At 46.1% G+C, this 18,924-nt stretch overlaps 1 protein-coding gene across 7 annotated transcripts in view; it reads left to right on the forward strand.

Moving 5' to 3' along the window:
• Window positions 1–18,924, forward strand: part of TOX2 (TOX high mobility group box family member 2) — a 154,663-nt gene that overhangs the window by 56,791 nt on the left and 78,948 nt on the right. For all 7 annotated transcript variants that reach the window (XM_004062176.5, XM_055373012.2, XM_004062177.5 and 4 more), the window contains exon 2: window positions 1,662–1,727. In XM_004062176.5, the coding sequence (XP_004062224.4) occupies window positions 1,662–1,727 (66 nt within the window). The remainder of the gene's footprint in view (window positions 1–1,661; window positions 1,728–18,924) is intronic.

Here is an 18,924-nt window from a genome sequence, read left to right on the forward strand (position 1 = left end):
TGCTCAGCTAGTTAAATATATGTGTTATATCCACACTGTGGAATACTGGGTACAGAAGAAAGAACTATGTTCTGATATAAAACATTTTCTGAGATGTGTTGCTAAGAGAAAAATAAAGTGCAAAACTGTATAGCATGCTGTCACGAATAGAATAAATGACTCTAAAATGTGTATATGTAGACAGTCTTTGAAATGATATAAAAAAGCTGGTAGACATTGCCTCTGGAGAGGGGCAGTGGATGGCTGGGAGGTGGGGTGGTGTTGCTTTTTATACTCTTGGAATTTTGAACCATGTGAATATATCTTAATAAATAAATGGTTCAATTAAAATAAAATGGCTGTTTGCTATTGGTGCCCCACTCAGAACCCTTTACTGACCAGCACAGACATCTCCCACCTGCCTTGAGCACAAGCTGCCTGCAAATGGCTCACAGCCAGTATGGTTCTCTGAAGACTTGTGCTTGGTCAATTGGGGGCCACCTTGCTCAGAAGGTTGTGTCTCCCCATGTCCCCTAAGGGCAGCCCATGGCCTATGACTTCCTTACCTGGGCTACAACAGCCACCCCTTGCTTCGTGTTGGTACTAACTCTGCATACAATTCATGCCCCAGAGTTCCCCACCAGAACAGGCTGAAGGAAGTCTTCAGGCAAGACCACATCCTTGCTTAGCTGTACCCACTCCTGTCTGGCTTGCCTCCCACACTTACAGGTTATTCCCAAGGAGTACTTCCTTAATAACCACATGCATCTGAACCCTTGCCTTAGGCTCTCCTTTGAGGGAACCCTATCTAAGATACCTAGCTCAAGGGAAGGGAACTAACTGGAATTAAGTCCTCTCCATATTAATGTGTTGAGTCAAGTGCTCTACAGTGCAACATCCTATGAGGAGGGGCCTACAGGCACCATCCCCATTTAACAGATGAGGAATCTCAGAAGTTGAGGCACCAACTTGAGATCACACTTCAGGGCAAAGAGGGAGGCGGGGGTCCCAGAGCCCACATCTCTTCCCCTGCACCTGCTCCTGAATTTTTAGGCAGATTTACAGGGAAATCTTCCTGAATCCAGACTTAGCAGCTTCTCTGCACACAGAATGTAGCTCCTGTACATGGTCTCTACCATAGTCCTCACTGCCTGTAGCCAGGCGTGGCCCTAGGGGCTGGGATGGCATAGGTGATGGGCCAAAACCACTCAGGATGGCAGGACCCAGAGGGCATGTCTGGTGAAGGCTGTCATGATCCCAAGGCTCTGGTGTTCTTGGCCTCCCCCAGCACATGGGATTCCAGCTCTAGCTGATCACCTGATATAATTTTGATCAAGGGAGGTGTTCGCATACTTCCAAGGATGGGCAGCTCAGCACATGGCAAGGCAGCCTGTTGTGTCTATGGACAAGTTATAGAGGGCAGAAAGGTTTTCCTGTTTGCATTCTAAGTGTGATTAACAGCATGAACCTGAGCACTCGAGGGCCGTGGAACAGGGGCTGCTCCTTCCACCCTAGAGGTAGCCCTGCTGAAATGGGGCTTTGGGCATCCTGGGCTCTGATTTGGCTTCTGCAGCTCCCACAGTCCCCTGCAGTCAGTCCCCTGCCCTCCTCCGGCTGCTTCTCCTGGTGCCTTCCTGAGAGCATTTTAATCAGAGCTGCTTCTCCGTCTCTCTCTATTCTAGTTTGATGGTGACAGTGCCTACGTGGGGATGAGTGACGGAAACCCAGAGCTCCTGTCAACCAGCCAGGTGGGTGCCTCATCCTCCCTGAACGGGTGTCTTAAGATTTGGGCTGGCTGGAGCTGAGCTGTTCCGGGGTGGAGGTAGGGGGTGCAGAATGGGGCCAGCACAGCCGGCTGCTGTCTTCTCTCTGAATGATCAAGAATAGCAATAGTCTCCTTAAAAGGTACAATCAAAGTGGGACTATAGTGTTTGTAAATTAACTACCTGGCTACTGTTGGCTTAAAATGGATTGGGAACTTGATGAAACTTGGAATGTATTGCCCATACTCCCCACGCTTGGGGCAGCTTTTCAGCAGCAGTGAGTTGAGGTGCCTGCTGCTGTCTGATGCCGCCTGCCTCTTGCCACCACACAGCACCCACGGGGACATGTTCTGGTTTGGATGCACACATGCCCTTGCGTAGGCATGCATGGTTCTCCTGCCCGCTGGGAGTTGTTGAAGGCCACAGGGGAGGGTTGTGGACAGGGCACAAGGAAGGAGAGCAGAAGGTCTTACTGGTGGCAAAGGAAGCAGAGTCATTCCTGGGCAAGTCTGTCTCGAACCCCAGCCTGGCCCTCTTGGGGGTTATAGTTGCCAGTTGGAATCAGATTTTCCACTGAGAGCCTGGTCTCTGAAAATTAATGTTTCTCTCAGCGGGGAGCATCCTCACTATAGACTATGATGCCACAGAGGGTCCTTGCTGCAGGCTGAGGGTCCAGGGAGGGTCTCCCTGCAGAATGTGATGCCAGGGTGGGTCCTCACTGCAGGCTGGGGTTCCAGGGAGGGTTGTCACTGTAGGCTGAGATCAGGGAGGGTCCTCACTGCAGGCCAGGACCCTGGGGAATGTCATCCCTGCAGAAAATGATGCCAGGGTGGGTCCTCACTGCAGGCTGGGGCCCCAGGGAGGGTCCTCACTGCAGGCGGGGGCCCCAGGGAGAGTCCTTACTGCAGGCCGGAACCCCAGGGAGGGTCCTCATGGCAGAATGTGATACCAGGAAGTATTCTCATTACAGGCATGGCATCTTGGAGGATGGTTCCCTAAGGCAGTGGTGTTTGCTGGGTGGGACCAGCTCGGGACACTGATTGGAGAGCCAAGGAGGGTTATAGCTGCTGAGAAACTTGGGAAGCTGGAGGGCAACCCCGGCCCTGGAGCTGACCTCTACCCTCTGTCTCTGCCATTGTGGGGGCTATGGCAGTCCAAGCTGGGTGGCCCCTCAGCCATCAGTCTGGGCACATATTTTCCAGATGGGGCAATAGAAGCCTATTAGCTCACAAATATTTATGTCCCTATTCTGTGACAGGTCCCATGGAGGCCATAGATGAGTAAGACATGGGCCTGTGGCCCCTAGGGGGCACTACTAGTGAGGAAGATACTGTAGTCTCAATGGGGCATGGAAGCTCTGCTGCAGGGTGCTGCGCCCCCTCCCCTGCCACTGCAGGATCGCTCATGCCAGGGCCACCATACCATGCCCCTCTCTGGCCTGTCCCTGTGTGAGCATCATGCTGCTGCTGCAAAGCTGCCTTTATATTGCATTGACATGCACCAACATGCAAGACTGGTGGGCAAGACTCCAGGCCTTGGAAGTGGTTATTTTGGAAGAGTACACTGATGTCATTTAATTGTACATAATCAACTGAAGTCTCATCTCAGCAGACCAGAGTTAGCCCTGACATCTCATCTGAGCCTTTTCACAATGTTTAAATAGTATTTTTGTTAACATATTGAGCCCTGGTTTTCAGAACTATATTATGGTGAATTCTGCTCTGGAACCTACTGGAAAGCATTGGCAATGTCCTTCCACCAAGAAGGAAAATTGGGACTCAGTGGGGCTCTGTGTCTGCTCTAGGCCTCGGCAGAGGAGAGCACAGTCGTTTGGAGAGGAGACTTGGTACAAATAAATGTCACCCTCCCCAAACCATTAACAGTCATATCCTCAACAATTCCCCCAACACTTTGCAGCTTGCAAAGCCTTTTTCTCAATGGTTATTTCAGCTAATCTTCACAACAGCCTCGAGAATGAGTAGACATTATTGTTCAGTCAATTTTATAGATGATGCAACTGAAGATCAAGGATGTTGGCTGATTCAATCAAGGTGACTCAGCCAGGGAGCACTACAGCTGGCATTCAAACTTGTGAAGCTCAGACTCGCAGCTCCACAAGCCTCCCTTGCCTTGTCCACTGACTTGCCTCAGCCTAAATGTCACTTCTGCAGAGAGCTCTTTGTGACTGCCAAACCCACATTAGGTCCCCTTTCCATGATTCTCATTAAAATGGCACCAGGTCTTTTTAATTCATAGTGACAAAAATCCTTAATTTTTGTCACAGTGGTCATCTACTTACCTTGTGATGACTTAGTTAATGCCTGATTTCCACCCTAAACTGTGACCACCATGGGGAAAGGATCTGGTCTCTCTGGTCCAATGCTGTGTATCCCAGTGGGGCATAGTGTCTGGAACACCGAGAGCACTCAGAAAATATTTGTGTAATGAGTGATGGTAGCCTCTGCTCTTCTCTGAACTTCAATGTCCCTAACAGTGGAACAAGGTGGTTGGACTTCCTGAGGGTCCTTCTAAATCTTTTATGCTGTGACCCAGAGGGTCTCCCTAACTTAGGACTTTATGAAGAAGATATCAAAATTCTCTGAGATTAATTAAGTCTAGCCAGTGGCATGAGCAATCTTAATGTGAACAAATTTTGCAATTGCAGTTAGATTTCTTATAGTGTATCCGTTAGTTTTTGCTGCATAACAAACACCTCAAAACTTAGTGGCTTAAAACAACAAATGTTTATCTAGTTAATGATTTTGTGGGTCAGCAGTTTAACTGAGTTCAGCTGGGTGGTTCTTCTGGCCTTGCTTAGGATCACTTTAGCAGCAGCAATACACTGCCAGATCAGCAGTGGGCTGGTTGGTATGGGAGGCTCACCTGTGTTCCACATGGTCTCTCAGCTTCCAGCAGGCTAGCTCCAGGTTGTTCACATCGTAGGAGAAGGGTTCCCAGAGAAGCAAGAGCAGAAGTTGCAAGATTTCTTGAGGTCCAGGCTTGAAATAAACACACATCTACTTCCAACACATTCTATTGGTCAAAGCCAGTCACAGGACCAGCCTAGATTCAAGGAATGGAGAAATAGCCTCTACCTCTTGATGGGAAAGGCTGCAAAGTATTGTGGCCTTTTTACAAACTACCGCATGTAGGAAACATATGGGATATGATTCATGATGATTTTGTTGAAAAATAACTTAGACTTTTCTGGTACCTATAGCTCCTTGCAGCTCAGTGGGACCCTACTGGCTTCTAGACTTTAATGATGAAAGTTCTATATATTTCCTTCCTCTTTTCCCTGGAGTGCTTCTTGAACTCACAACGCACGTGCACACACACACACACACACACGTGAACACCCTCTCACAATGTGTTGTCTGATCAACTGCAAGAATTGTATTGTCCAAATTACTGGATTAAGGATTGACATCAACATTTGGGTAAAATGAAGCCCTCACAGCTACTAGAGGATTCAGAGGATAAACACTCTAAATGGCTTAAAATATGTTTTATAAATACAGTTAAATACAAGGTTCACCCAGTCAGCAAATGTTTGTTGGACACCTGTTATATGCAAGGCTGTGAATATCAGTGGGAAGCCATTTCTGGAAAACATTTGCTTCCAGAACATCCAATCAATATATGTATATATTTTTGAGATGGAGTCTCACTGTTGCCCAGGCTGGAGTGCAGTAACTTGATCTCGGCTCACTGCAACCTCCACCTCCCGGGTTCAAGTGATTCTCCTGCCTCAGCCTCCCGAGTAGCTGGGATTACAGGTGCCTGCCACCACACCCAGCTGATTTTTGTGTGTGTGTATTTTTAGTAGAGACAGGGTTTCACCATGTTGGCCAGGCTGGTCTTGAACTCCTGACCTTAAGTGATCTGCCCACCTTGGCCTCCCAAAGTGGTGGGATTACAGGCGTGAGTCACTATGCCTGGCCCAGAACATTCAAATCGTATTACAAATTTGTTCTTTAATGTAACACTTCTCCTGAGATGCCGTCTTCTTTACTTAGAAACCGCAGCTGAGACAGAGGTTCCCCTAGGGTATGTATTAGCTGACTGTGTCCCTTTTTGAAAACTTTCACCGCAGCTCTACGGGCTTGAAGTTTTTTTTTGCAAATACATTCTCCATTGTTTGGTTTTTGCAAGTCTCCACAGAAATTTTCCCATAGCTGCTTTAGCTTCTACAAATGATCACACCCCCTCTCCCTCCTTGGACCTTGGGTTACTTTTGTACCAGACTTGCCGGGGTGGCCTGAGAATGAGATATAATTCTCAGATAGGGCTGTGTCCCCATCAGCAGCTCCAGGGAGGTAGAGGACCTGGTAGAGGTCAGTTCTTTCCTGTTGAGAGCAGACTCTGTCCAGGAGTTACAGAAATGGATATTTCCTGATGATGTGACCCAGAAAGAGTCTCCTCCTTCCTGGGACGAGGTGAGGAGGAAAGGGAAGTGGGCTTGGGACTCAGCAGACCTGGATTCAAATTCCAGCTCCTCTATGCCTCAGCATGGGCCAGAATTTCCTTAAGCAAGTGATAGCAGCTTCCTATCAAATGGGAGGAGTAGCAGCGTCTGCCTCCTAGAGTGTCATGAGAAGTAAATGAGGTGTGTGTGTATTGTGGATTCTGTTGGTGCCTCACCAGAGTCCTGCTCATCATTCAGCTGCTGTGAGTGTTGGCTGCTAACTATTCACAGCTACTCCTTCTTTGGAAAATTGGAACTGTGAACCCAGGAGAGGATAGAAGGGGGAGGTCTAGAAACCGATATCCTTATCTCAAGGAGTGACCAACTCTGCAACTCCCCATGGGCTCCAGCTAATCCAGCCAGATTCCAGCCACCAAGGCCAAATCTTTACTCAGCTCCTCCCCTGTCGTGTCCTGCCTCCCTCCCGCCCTCCTTCTAAGAGCCCTCTTCAAGTCACTTTCACAGGCATCCCCATCTCAGGCTATACTTCAGAGGAAGCTAAACTAAGAGTATGTAAAGAACCAGAGTCAGAAAAACTAGCTATGACTTATTATTATTATAATTTTTTTTTACCATATATAATGCTTTGGTCACACAAGAGCTTCTGGTCACCTCTTGCGCTCATTTACAACTTGGTGTTTTTGTATGCATTGTTTCCTCTGATGGGAATCCCCTAGTGTTTTTCAACCAACAAATGCCTATTTGTTCCTTCAGGGGCACTGCAAATGTCACCTCCTCATCACAGCCTTCCTGGCTGTGTGTAGAGTTTTCCACTCTCTTAGCTCTAAATACCACTTCTGCTAAAGAGCTCACATTTTTTACAGGAATTATTGAAAGAACTTGTGTGTGTATGTGTGTGTGTGTGTGTTAGAGTCAGACTGAATGACATGAATGACATCAGATTTGCAGTATTAAAAGCTCTCAATGACAAGAATGAATACAGGGAGACCAAGTGAGAGGGTTGGTAATAGGCCAAGTAAAGGATAAAGATCTAGATTGTGGCAGAGGGGATGGAAAGAAGTAGATGCATTGGAGATAAAGTTAGTGGGTCTTGACAGTGATGGACATAGAGGGAGAGAGAAACGGAGGGGTAAAGGATGACTCCTAGGCTTCTACCATGAGCCCATTTTCAGGCATGGTGGTACCATTTTCTGAGTTGGGGAAACCCTGGGGAGTTGTAGGTTTGATGATGCCAGACTTGGATGTGTTATATTTGAGATGCTCATCCACATGGAGATGTTCAAGTAGATAGATGATGGTACAAATCTTGAGCTCATGAGAGAAGTAAATTTGGAAATCTTCAGCCCATGATATCAAAACCTTGAGAGTGAAGGAGATTTATGGAGAGAGGGAAGAACGAGAAGAGCAGAGGACCAATGACTCTGAGATGTTGAGCTCCAACATTTGAAGGCAAAGTAGAGGAGGAGAAGACTGTGAAGTAGATTAAGAAGGAGTGGTTTGAGAAGTAGGAGGAGAACTTGGAGTCTTAGAAACCACAGGCAGAGTAATTCAAGAAGAGAGGGGATCTAGGGGAAAAGGATGTTGGATCCACAGTTCCTTAAAATTTATCGAAGGATAAATAAAATCCTTTGATAATGGGATCACATCAAGTTAAAACACTTCTATACAGCAAAGGAAACAATCAACAAAGTGAAGAGACAGCCCACAGAATGGGAGAAAATATTTGCAAATTACCTGACGAGATTAATAATCAGGATGTATAAGGAGCTCAAATGACTCTATAGGAAAAAAAAATCTCGTAATCCAATTAAAAAATGGGCCAAAGATTTGAATAGACATTTCTTAAAAGAAGACCTGCAATGGCAAACAGGCATATGAAAAGTTGCTCAATATTACTGACAATCAGAGAAATGCAAATCAAAACTACAATGAAATGTGATCTCACCCAGTTAAAATGGCTTATATTCAAAAGACAGGCAATAACGAATGCTGGTGAGGATATGGAGAAAAGGGAACCCTCATACACTGTTGGTGGGAATGTAAAATAGTATAACTACTGTGGAGAACAGTTTGGAGGTTCCTCAAAAAACTAAAAATAGAGCTACCATATGATCCAGCAATCCAACTGCTGAGTATATACCCCAAAGAAAGGAAATCAGTATATTGAAGATATCGGCACTTCCATGTTTGTTGCAGCACTGTTCACAACAGCTAAAACTTGGAAGAAACCTAAGTGTCCATCAACAGATGAATGGATAAAGAGAATGTGGTATTTATACACAATGGAGTACTATTCAGCCATACAAAGAGAATGAGATCCATTTGCAACAACATGGATGGAACTAGAGATCATCATGTTAAGTGAAATAAGCCAGGCACAGAAAGATAAACATTGCATGTTCTCACTTATCTGTGGGGCCTAAAAATCAAGACAATGAACCCATGGAGATAGAGAGTAGAAGGATGGTTACCAGAGGCTGGGAAGGGTAGTGGGGCAGAGGGGGGACATGGGGATGATTAATGTGTACAAAATAGAATGAATAAGATTTAATGTTTGATAGTACAACAAAGTATAGTCAATAATTGCATATTTTAAAATAACTGAAAGAGTATAATTGGGTTGTTTGTGACACAAGGATAAATGCTTAAGGGGATGGATACCCCATTCTCCATGATGTAATTATTACTTATTGCATGCCTGTATCAAAATGTCTCATGTTCTCTATAAATATGTACACCTATGTACACACAAAAATTAAAAATAAAAAATGATTTGATAAATGTTAAATCAAACATTTAAACGTACTCAAGGGAACCATAAAGGCACCAGCAAAACAAACCTTAAGGTATACTTTACAAGTTTGGTGTGGGGAAGGCATTTCTACTATTTAAAGCCTCAGAAGAAAAGACTTAAAATTGGACCATAAATTAACATAAAACTAAATTAATATAAATATAAAATTAACATAAAATCCACATATGACTTTTGTATGGCCAAACCAGCATAAGTAAAGTCAGTAGACAAAAGTTGGGCAAGAATATTTTCAACTTACACCATAGTTGAAGAACTAATCACCCTTATACATAAAGACTTGCTAGAGATCAGTTCAAAACCCTGGTAGAAAAAAAGGAAGGAGATATGAACCAATAGTTTACAGAAAAAGAAATACAAGTGGCTCTTAAGTATGTGAAAAGTGCTAAGAATCATTCATAAGATAAATCATAAGACAGCCATTTTTTACCAATTGGATTGACCAAAATCCAAAGGTTTGATAACACACTCGGTTGGAGTTCTTATGGGGAAACAGGTACTTTATACATTTCTGTGGGCAGGGTAAATTGACAACATCTATCAAAATTGCAAATACATTGAACTTTAACCCAGCAATTCGTTTTTTTGGAAATATGCCCTACAGATATATTTGTACATATGAGAAATGACATATTCAAGACTATTCATTTTGATATTGCTTTACTAAAAAAGATGTAAAACAGTACAGTATGCTACCATTTATAGAAAAAGGTGATAAGAATGTATATTTCTATGTGCTTGCATTTGATTAAATAACCTTGGAAGGATACATGGACGCTAGAGTGGCTTTGCGCGTTGTACATGCATGTACCTCTGTGTGTGTGTGCGTGGTATGGGAACTGTGCAGGTGCTGGGCAGGGATAGAAAAAGACTTTTCACCGTATCTTTTTATGTTTAGGGAGTTTTAAACCATGGGAATTTATTATAACTTTAGAAAGTTAAATAAAATGTAAGAAGAAGGAGAGAGTCAGTTAGCTCAAACACTTCTGAGGGATTGGGTGGGATGAAAGTTGAAATGTGTCCAGTCATCTTAGCGAAAAGGAAGTGACTCTGGGCTTCAGTATAAGCAGTTTTGATGTACAGGGTCATTGTTCTGGTCCCATGGGCAGATTGAGAAGCGTGAGGTGAGGACATGTAAACAGTAAATATAGACAACTTGTGTGAGAAATTTAGCTGTGTAGGACAAGGGCCAGGGCCGAGCTCAATGAGATGAAGATTCCATAGAAGGGATTTTCTTTTCTTTCTTTTTTTTTTTTAAAGAAAAGTCTTTAGAATGTTTAGTCATCAATGGAAAGTGTCAGGAGAGAGGATGAAGCTCTGGGTTTAGGAGGGGGAAAGGCTAAGGGATGCTTTCAGATTTCAGAGAAAGTGGGAGGGTCTGGATCCTGCTCAGAGGTGGTGGCTCTGGCCTTAGCTGGGAGTGCTGGGTGTGGAGGACAGCAGAGAAAAGGAGTGTGGCTTTGTAGATGGGTTGGCTGGGAGCAGAGGGTGTCTGCACCTGAAGGTGTCAGTCTTCTCAGAGAGTTGGTGGGCCAAGAGCCAGGGGACTGCGGGTGAGAGGTGGTGAGGAGGTCTGGGGTATTTGCTGTGGGGCATGGGAGAATGAGCTCCCGGTGCTTGTGCTGTGGGGCAGACAGGTGGGTTAATCCAGGGCAAGAGATCTGCCAGGCAGTTGCACCAGAAGGACACAACAGCTTTTTTTTTACTCAAAAGAGACTAATGTAAAGGATCAGGGAATCTAAGCTGCTTTTAGAGAGAAGACGGGTCCCAGGGCCTGGGGTCCAGTGCAGCTAAAGAGCTAGTGGGGAGCAGCTGGATGGCAAGGACACCTTATTCAGAGTGGGACGCTGGCTGGTGATTTTGGAAGTGAGCAGGCCATGGCATTGGCAGGGGCCTGGTATGCCTGGGGAGCAGGGAGCTGCATGGGGGAGAAGCTCCTGGGAGGTGAGGAGCCCACTGCCCAGCACAGCATGGTGGCTGAGCTGAAGGGCCCTGGAAGGATGCCGGGGTAGGGTGGATGGGAAGGTGGGACCCAGAACTGAAGTCTGGAAGAATGAGGGGCTGGATGCTGATGGGGCTGGGTGTGATGGGATTTATAGGGACAATCAGCAGGGGTCTGAATGGATGGGGCAGTGGAGAGGGAGAAGGATGTCAGTTCCTCTGAAATTCCTGTTGAGGCAGGAGGCAAGCAGAAGGCGTGTTCTAAGGCAAGGCTGGGAAATAGGGTACTTTGTTCCTAGAGTGAGAATCCCAGTGGCTCCAGAGCTGTTTGCAAGGGGAATGACACTGCACAATTGAACATGAAGATTCTGGGGACTTACACATGAGGTGCTCCCTGGGGAGCCCTCAGGTCTCTGGGGTGTGGTGTGTGCCACCAAATGTGAACCTGCTGGCCGTGAGCCTCACAGGGCATGAGCAGCACCCAGTGTGGCCCCTGGCCCCACTGCCCCTGTAGCATCCCTTCCCGATGCTCCAGCAGAATGTGTGCTGGAGTACAGCCATCATGTCATACAGGCCAACATCCTCATGCTACAGAATGAGGCTTCTCAGTGCCTCACACCACACCTGGCATGCAACAGACACACAAGAACTTGGAGTTCGTGATTCTTGCTCTTGCTTCCAGCACCACCATCATGTTTGTGCAGCAACCTTCCTTCACAGATCCCCAAGTTTGCCTGGTCTGTTTCTCTCACCACTTGGATCAAGCATAGACCTAGGGTGGGGAGATGGTACCATCAGGAGGCCAGAAGACAAGGTGCTAGTCAGCCTCTAGAGGAGAGCTCAGACCTCCCGTTCCCTGAGCACTGAGGTCCTTATGGCCTCAAAGTCACAGCCTCCTTCCAGCAGGGGGCAGTGTCAGATGCCCAGAATGGGCAAAAGAGCCAGGAGCTCTGAGTTCGAGGCTCCGCCCTGCTCTTAGGCCTTCACCTGTGCTGGTATCACTCTGAACCTGTTTCCTCATGTGAATAATGAGGGTAGATGGTCTGTTTTTTCCGGCACTAAATGATGATACCGATGATCAATAACATTTGCCCTGCACCTCCTTAGGCTCAGGCTCTGGGGCTAAATGTTTTCCATGGGTGGTCTCATTTCATCCTCACATTAACTGTGTAGGTAGGCACTATTGCTCTCCCATTTTACAGAGGAGGAAACTGCAGCACAGAGAGGCAGAGGAGGGTGAGGCTTTTCGAAACAAATAAAAACCCTCCCCAGTAAATGTATTGGAGGCAGGCGACCCTCCTGCTGCTGTTGAAATCTAAGATTTCTGTCTTAGTAATTCTGGCCTCTGAGTCTGTGTACACTGTAAAGGGCAAAGATGACAAGGCTTTTATTGCTTTAATTAAAACCTGGGTGAAGAGCTCGCGATTCATATTAAAATGAAATTGTGTTTCACCCGCTGTGGTGCGGAGAAGGTAACAGCGGTGATTACTGCTAAGATTACAAACAATCAAAGAGAAAAGGCCTTTTGCAAGCATTTCCTATTAAAGCCACAAACATCACACTTTAAAAATAATTATGGCTGTGTTATCAGAACATGATTCATGAGTTCTGAATAAATACCAGAGGCCTTAAAGGAAACTGTTTCAAGACCATAGATTTTGTTCAAATCTGATGAAATTTAATATCACTTCACAGTTGGAGAATAAAATACAAGGAGGGGGAAAAAGCCCATCCTGTGTATATGGAGAGAATTGTGTATATGTCAGATTGAACTAATGAGCTCTTCCCCATCAACCCTAAACACATACTCAGAAAAGATGGCCTAGCTTCTCTTATTTTCATTGAGAGAAAACTGCCGAGGAGGAGTGAGTGCTTATAGCTCACCAATCTTAATTTTACATCCCAATGGCCAAAAATATATTTATTTTAAAGCTCTTGATTCCTGCCTGTGAGACGTTTAAATATTTGAGGGCACAGGCATGGAGGCATTGGGGAATGGATGGGGGGAGGACTTTGGTCGGCATTTATGGTGCCTCCCCTGTCATAAAGATATTTTTCATACAATGCAGTGAATGTTTATGGCATATAGTTTTGTTTCCTTCCAACTATTATGAGAGAAATTGAATCCCAGGAAATGTTCACTCTCTCTAAATGGGATGGAAACAATGATGATGATGTGGGAAGTGCAGGGGCCTGGGGGAGGGGATAGCAGTGGGATGGACACGTGATTTCAAGGATTTTCTTAAAAACAGCACCCTTCCCCCTCCCAGCCACCTCCCAGCCACCTCGAACTTAGCATCCCCTGTAGGACCTGGGTTTTTACTGGGGAGGGTCAGAGAATGAAGATTTTATACATTGTTCATTGCTGTGTGTGAGCTCACTGGTGACCAAGAAGTGGAAATGAGGCCAGACGTGGGGACTTTCTCAGAATGGGACTGGGTTCTTATCTTCTGGAGGGTCAGGATCCTGGTTCCGGCCCCTCCTCAGCCCCTCTCCCTGTGTCCCCTCAGACTGGTCATTTGTCCTCTCTGGGCTCTGGTTTTTGCATCTGTGAATGGGGATTGGATGAATATCTCTGAGGGACCTTCCAGGTTGACTTACAGCCAAGGGCTCAGCCCCCTTCACCCACTGCCTGAGTGCCCAGGAGGGACAATGGTCTGTCCCAGAGGTCTTCCCCACCTGGCTGAGTCACACCAATGCTGAGAGGGCCCCGCAATGAGGCTGGAAGCTGTGTGTCACATTTCAGCCCACCAGGGATGATGATAAGGAGCTGGGTTATAAAGGTAATGACATGAGAAGGCAGAACTGGGCTCAAATGATAATCCTGACACATGTGGCTGGGGAAGCTTGGACAAGTTAACCAAGTTTTCTGAGCTTCAATTTTGTCTTTAGAAGTTCCTCAGAGTGATGCAGAAGTAAATTAAATGTGTTTATATCCAAAGTGGTTATTCTAGTGCTTGGTACATAGCAATTGGTAGTTAGCCTGAGGTGCTACTAAAATACCCATTTTATAGATGGAAAACATTATTTTCAGTAAGGTAAAACGGGACAGGTACATACTCAGCCCCAAGTAGAGGCCCGGAAGCCCTGGGGTCAGGCCAGTGATGCAGGCCTTCAAAGATGCATCTGCTTGCGAGGAGCAGGGTCTGTGCCAACAGCCACCCGGTGGCGCCGAGCTCATAGTTGGGAGGGTGCTTAGAGCAGAGTGAGGAGCTGGGGCGCATGGCTTTAAGAGGAGTGTGTGTCCAGCTGGGAAGGATGAGCGGGCGGTGAGAGTGACCCTTGCATTTGGAGAGAGAGATGGGGAAGGAGGGCTCTGAGGAAGGTTGCTGTGCATTGGGAGGTGGGATCTTCCTCTTATAAGTCCCCTGAAGAAAACCTTCAGTGAAGTTCTTTGTAACTGCCCAAAGGCTTTAAAAGTTAGCACAGTGTGACCTTTGGCTATTGACTGCTGGGATGGCCCTCAAGGGTGGGAAGTTGGTGGCTAGTGGTTATACTTGTGCCATGTGTAAACTGAGCAGTTGTAGTTTTATTGTTGCCACTAGCCTTCATAAACAATGGCTGGCAATTGCAACGGGAAAGATATAATGGGAAGGGACGAGGAAACCTTTTAAAATGTATGTATGTATGTATGTATGTATGTATGTATGTATGTATGTATGTATGTGTGTGTGTGTATTTTTTGAGATGGAGTCTCACTCTGTCACCCAGGCTGGAGTACAGTGGTGTGATCTTGGCTCACTGCAACCTCCGCCTCCCGGGTTCAAGTGATTCTCCTGTCTCAGCCTCCCGAGTAGCTGGGATTACAGGCATGTGCCATCATGCCCGGCTAATTTTTGTATTTTTAGTAGAAATGGGGTTTTTCCATGTTGGCCAGGCTGGTCTCGAACTCCTGACCTCAAGTGATCTGCCCACCCCAGCCTCCCAAAGTGCTGGGATTACAGGTGTGAGCCACTGTGCCCAGCTTTAAAATTTATTAACATGATATACTCCCACCGAAACGGAGAACATGTAAAAGACTAAGTTGAGAAGGATCTGGAGGAACCAGTACCCTCACTCACTGCTGTGTAAATTGGTACCACCACAGATGCCATTTTGCAGTATCTAAAGCTGAATATATGTCTCTATGACTCAGTAATTCAACTCCACAAATGCATTCGTATGTTTAGGCCAGGCATGGTGGCTCATGCCTGTAATCCTAGCACTTTGGGAGTCTGAGGTGGGAGGATCGCTTGAGCCCAGGAGTTCAAGACCAGCCTGAGCAATTTAGTGAGACCCCTGTTTTAAAAAATTAAACAATTAGCCAGGTGTGGTGGTACATACCTGTAGTCCCAGCTACTCGAGAGGCTAAGGTGGGAAGATCACTTGAGCCCTGGAGGTTGAGGCTGCAATGAGCCATGATTGCTCCATTGCACTCTAGCCTTGGTGACAGAGTGAGACCGTTTCTTAAAAAAAAAGTTTATAGGAGTGTTTTTCATTAAAGCTCAAAACTGAAAACAATCCAAATGCCCATCAACAGTAGACTGGATACATGATTCTGAAATATTCTTACACAGTGGAATACTATGCAGCAATGAGAATGAATGATGTGTAACCACATGCCATCAAGCAGATGAGTCTCACAAACACGTTGAGTGAAAGAAACCAGACAACAAGACAGAACATTCTAGACAATGCCATTTACATACAGCACATGAACAGGCAAACCTAATCAATGGAGATAGAATGTGAATTGCAGTTACCCTAGAGGGGGGTGGGGAGTGACTATAGGGGCTTTGAGGGGCTTCAGAGGTGCTGGAAAGGTTTTCTCCCTTCCTTTGAGTGCTGTTTACACAATCTGTTCACTTTATGAAAATTCATTGAGCTGTACATTTATGATTTGTGCACTTTTCTGTTGTATTCTATGCTTCAATAAGGTGTAAAAAAAGAAAGATCAAGGCATTGTATTTTTACAAGTATCTCAATTTTTAGAGACAGGGCAGGCAGGGAAGGGAACCTAGCCAGGTTTGGTCATTTATATCTTGTGTTAATCCGGTCACCAGGGTAGTAAGTTCCCACTGAGAGCATGGATGGACGAGCCTTTTACCGCTTGAACAATGTATTTAACTTCCTGGGAGGGAAAGAATTATTTTAGCCTCATAATGGATGATGAGCTGTGAAATTGCTCTGGCTGTGGCTTGCCCCAGGGAAGCAGGTGGCACGGGCTTCCCCAGATCTGCTCAGCTCTGCAGGCTCTGGCCTTCCACTTCTATTTCCCTGTGGACAGAGTTTTAGGAAATGTTTGAAATATCAACATCTTTTTTTTTTGGAGACAGAGTCTCACTCTGTCGCCAGGCTGGAGTGCAGTATCACAATCTTGGCTCACTGCAACCTCCACCTCCCCGGTTCAAGTGAGTCTCCTGCCTCAGCCTCCTGAGTAGCTGGGATTACAGGCACATGCTACCACACCCAGCTAATTTTTGTATTTTTAGTAGAGACGGGGCTTTACCATGTTGGCCAAGATGGTCTTGATCTCTTGACCTCGTGATCTGCCCGCCTCGGCCTCCCAAAGTGCTGGGATTACAGGCGTGAGCCACCGCACCCGGCCGAAACATCAACACTTAAAGCACATGCATATGTGTGTGTGTGTATGTGTGGTTTTTGTGATGCTGTGCTGTGGTGCCAGAAAATCTTGTTAATGGAATATGTGAAGATGTCTAAGTTTCTCTGGGCACAGACAACACACATGCTTGTGTACAGACACATTCATGCACAAATATAAGCAAATACAAACACAACTTGTAGGCATGCTCAGTGTATGGAAAGGCACATTGAGCATTGCTGTGTGCTCCTGGGCTAGTTACTTAATCTCTCATTGCCTCAGTTTCTGCAGTGAAATGGAGATAATAAATCACCTGACTCTTGGGCTAGTGTGAGCAATACTCTTACATGTGCACAGGCACACACAAATGAGATTTTAGTTTCTGTTTATTTGCTTAATGGCTGCTTTCCTCCTAGACTGTGGGTTTCATGGGGGCAGGGACCTGGCGCAGGGTAGGAGTGGAGTTGGTATCTGGTGAGCTAATATCTGGTGATGAACAACTCTCACAAGCCTACTGGTACAGATGCTGTTTAGACACATTCACAAGCACATCTGACACACTTATTCACAGGTGTAGGCGCATACAGGGATATACACGCACACACTCAAATGTGTCCAGACTCAGAACTTAGGAGGGTGGATTTATCTGCAGTTTGGGGACTCTGGACTAGAAGTGAGAACACTGGGTTTTGGTTGTGGCTCCAGGTAACTCTAATTTATTATGTGACCTTGAGTAAGTCTCTCTTCTCAGAGGTCAAGGACTCCCAGCTGCATGTGATGGACTGGAATTTGAACCAAGGTTAGTCTGAGTCAAAGTGCTTTTAATGATTCAGGCCGTGCTATCCCCAGTGTGGTCATGGACCTGCAGCATCCCCTGGAGCTTGTTAGGCATGCAGCATCTCAGTCCCCACCCAGAATCTGATTTAGAGTCTCCTAAATCAGAATCTTCATTTTAACACATCCCTACTTGATTTGTGTGCACATTACAGGTTGAGAAGTGCTGGCCTAGTATACTTTGCCTTCCCCAAGCACTGCAAGCAATTAGCCCATGCTGAGGGGGTTCATAAGCTGGTGGGGCACAGGCACATGCCCACCCTGAGGAGCAGTTAGAGAATGGGAGAGGAGGCAGTCGGGAGCTGCCTATGAAGACAGAATCAACATGGAAGCTCAGCATCACACATGTGGGAGCCCAGTCCCTTCTATTTATAAAGAAGCAGAATCACACGTCGTTAAGGGTGCCAATTCATGAGCTAGGCTTTTTAATTTTAAACACAGCATATATTAGGGCAAGGCACAGTGGCTCATGCCTGTAATCCTAGCACTTTGGGAGGCCCAGACAGGTGGGTCACTTGAGGTCAAGAGTTCGAGACCAGCCTGGCCAACATGGAGAAACTCCATCTCTACTAAAAATACAAAAATTAGCTGGGCATGGTGGCCTGTGTCTGTAATCCCAGCTACTCAGGAGGCTGAGGCCGGAGAATCACTTGAATCCGGGAGGTGGAGGTTACAGTGAGGTGAGAGCACGCCACTGAACTCCAGCCTGGGCAACAGAGCAAGACTCTGTCTCAGAAAAAAAAAAAAAAAAAAAAAAACCCGCCCAGCATATATTAATCATCTCATAGTTACTGCATGCCAGGAATCAAGTGTGGCTTCATGTGGTGCCTCTGGCTTAAGATCTCTTGGAGGCTGTGCTCAATGTGATACTCAAGGCTGTGGTCTCATCTGATGGCTTGACTGAAGGGGGATTTACTTCCAAGTTCCCTCTATTGGTTGTTGGCCGAATTCAGTTCCCCTGAACTGAACCATTGAGTTGGAATCATGGCTCCATCCCTTCTTACCAGTTGTGTGGCTTTGTGCAAGTTTCCCGTCTCTGTTGCTCCTCTGTGAAATGGGTATAATAATAACACCTGCCTCATAGAGTTGTTGTGAAGATTAACAAATTCGTGTATGAAAAGTACATAGGATAAGGATACCTCTACACATGGTAAGTGCTATATAAATGGTTTCTGCTATTTTTTGAAAAAAGCTATAGAAAAGCAGGTCAGAACAATGTGAGGATGGGGGCTGAGCTATATATTTTTTAAAAATTTTACTGGTAACTCCGTAGGTTGCAGCACAAGCCTAGTTCAGAGTGGGTGCTCGCTACATTTTAAGGGAGTGGATGAGCTCTGGGTGGCAGACCCCTGATGGGATGTTTGGGGCATAGTAACAGGAGCATGGGGTCCAGGCTGCAAGAGGAGCAGGCCTTGCTCTATTCTGCCCAGATCACTGGGCCCCATTTGTGGTGCCACCACCTGGGAAGGCAGTAGGGTATTGTGGAAGTCCTCTCAATGTCACCTGGGAGGACAATGGCATGAGCAGAGGGGCCAGCACACCCAGGTAATACCACAGAATGCAGTGTCTGGGGGCTACAGTGAGT

The sequence above is a fragment of the Gorilla gorilla genome, chromosome 21 (assembly GCF_029281585.2).
Source record: "Gorilla gorilla gorilla isolate KB3781 chromosome 21, NHGRI_mGorGor1-v2.1_pri, whole genome shotgun sequence".
Classification (NCBI taxonomy): domain Eukaryota; kingdom Metazoa; phylum Chordata; class Mammalia; order Primates; family Hominidae; genus Gorilla; species Gorilla gorilla.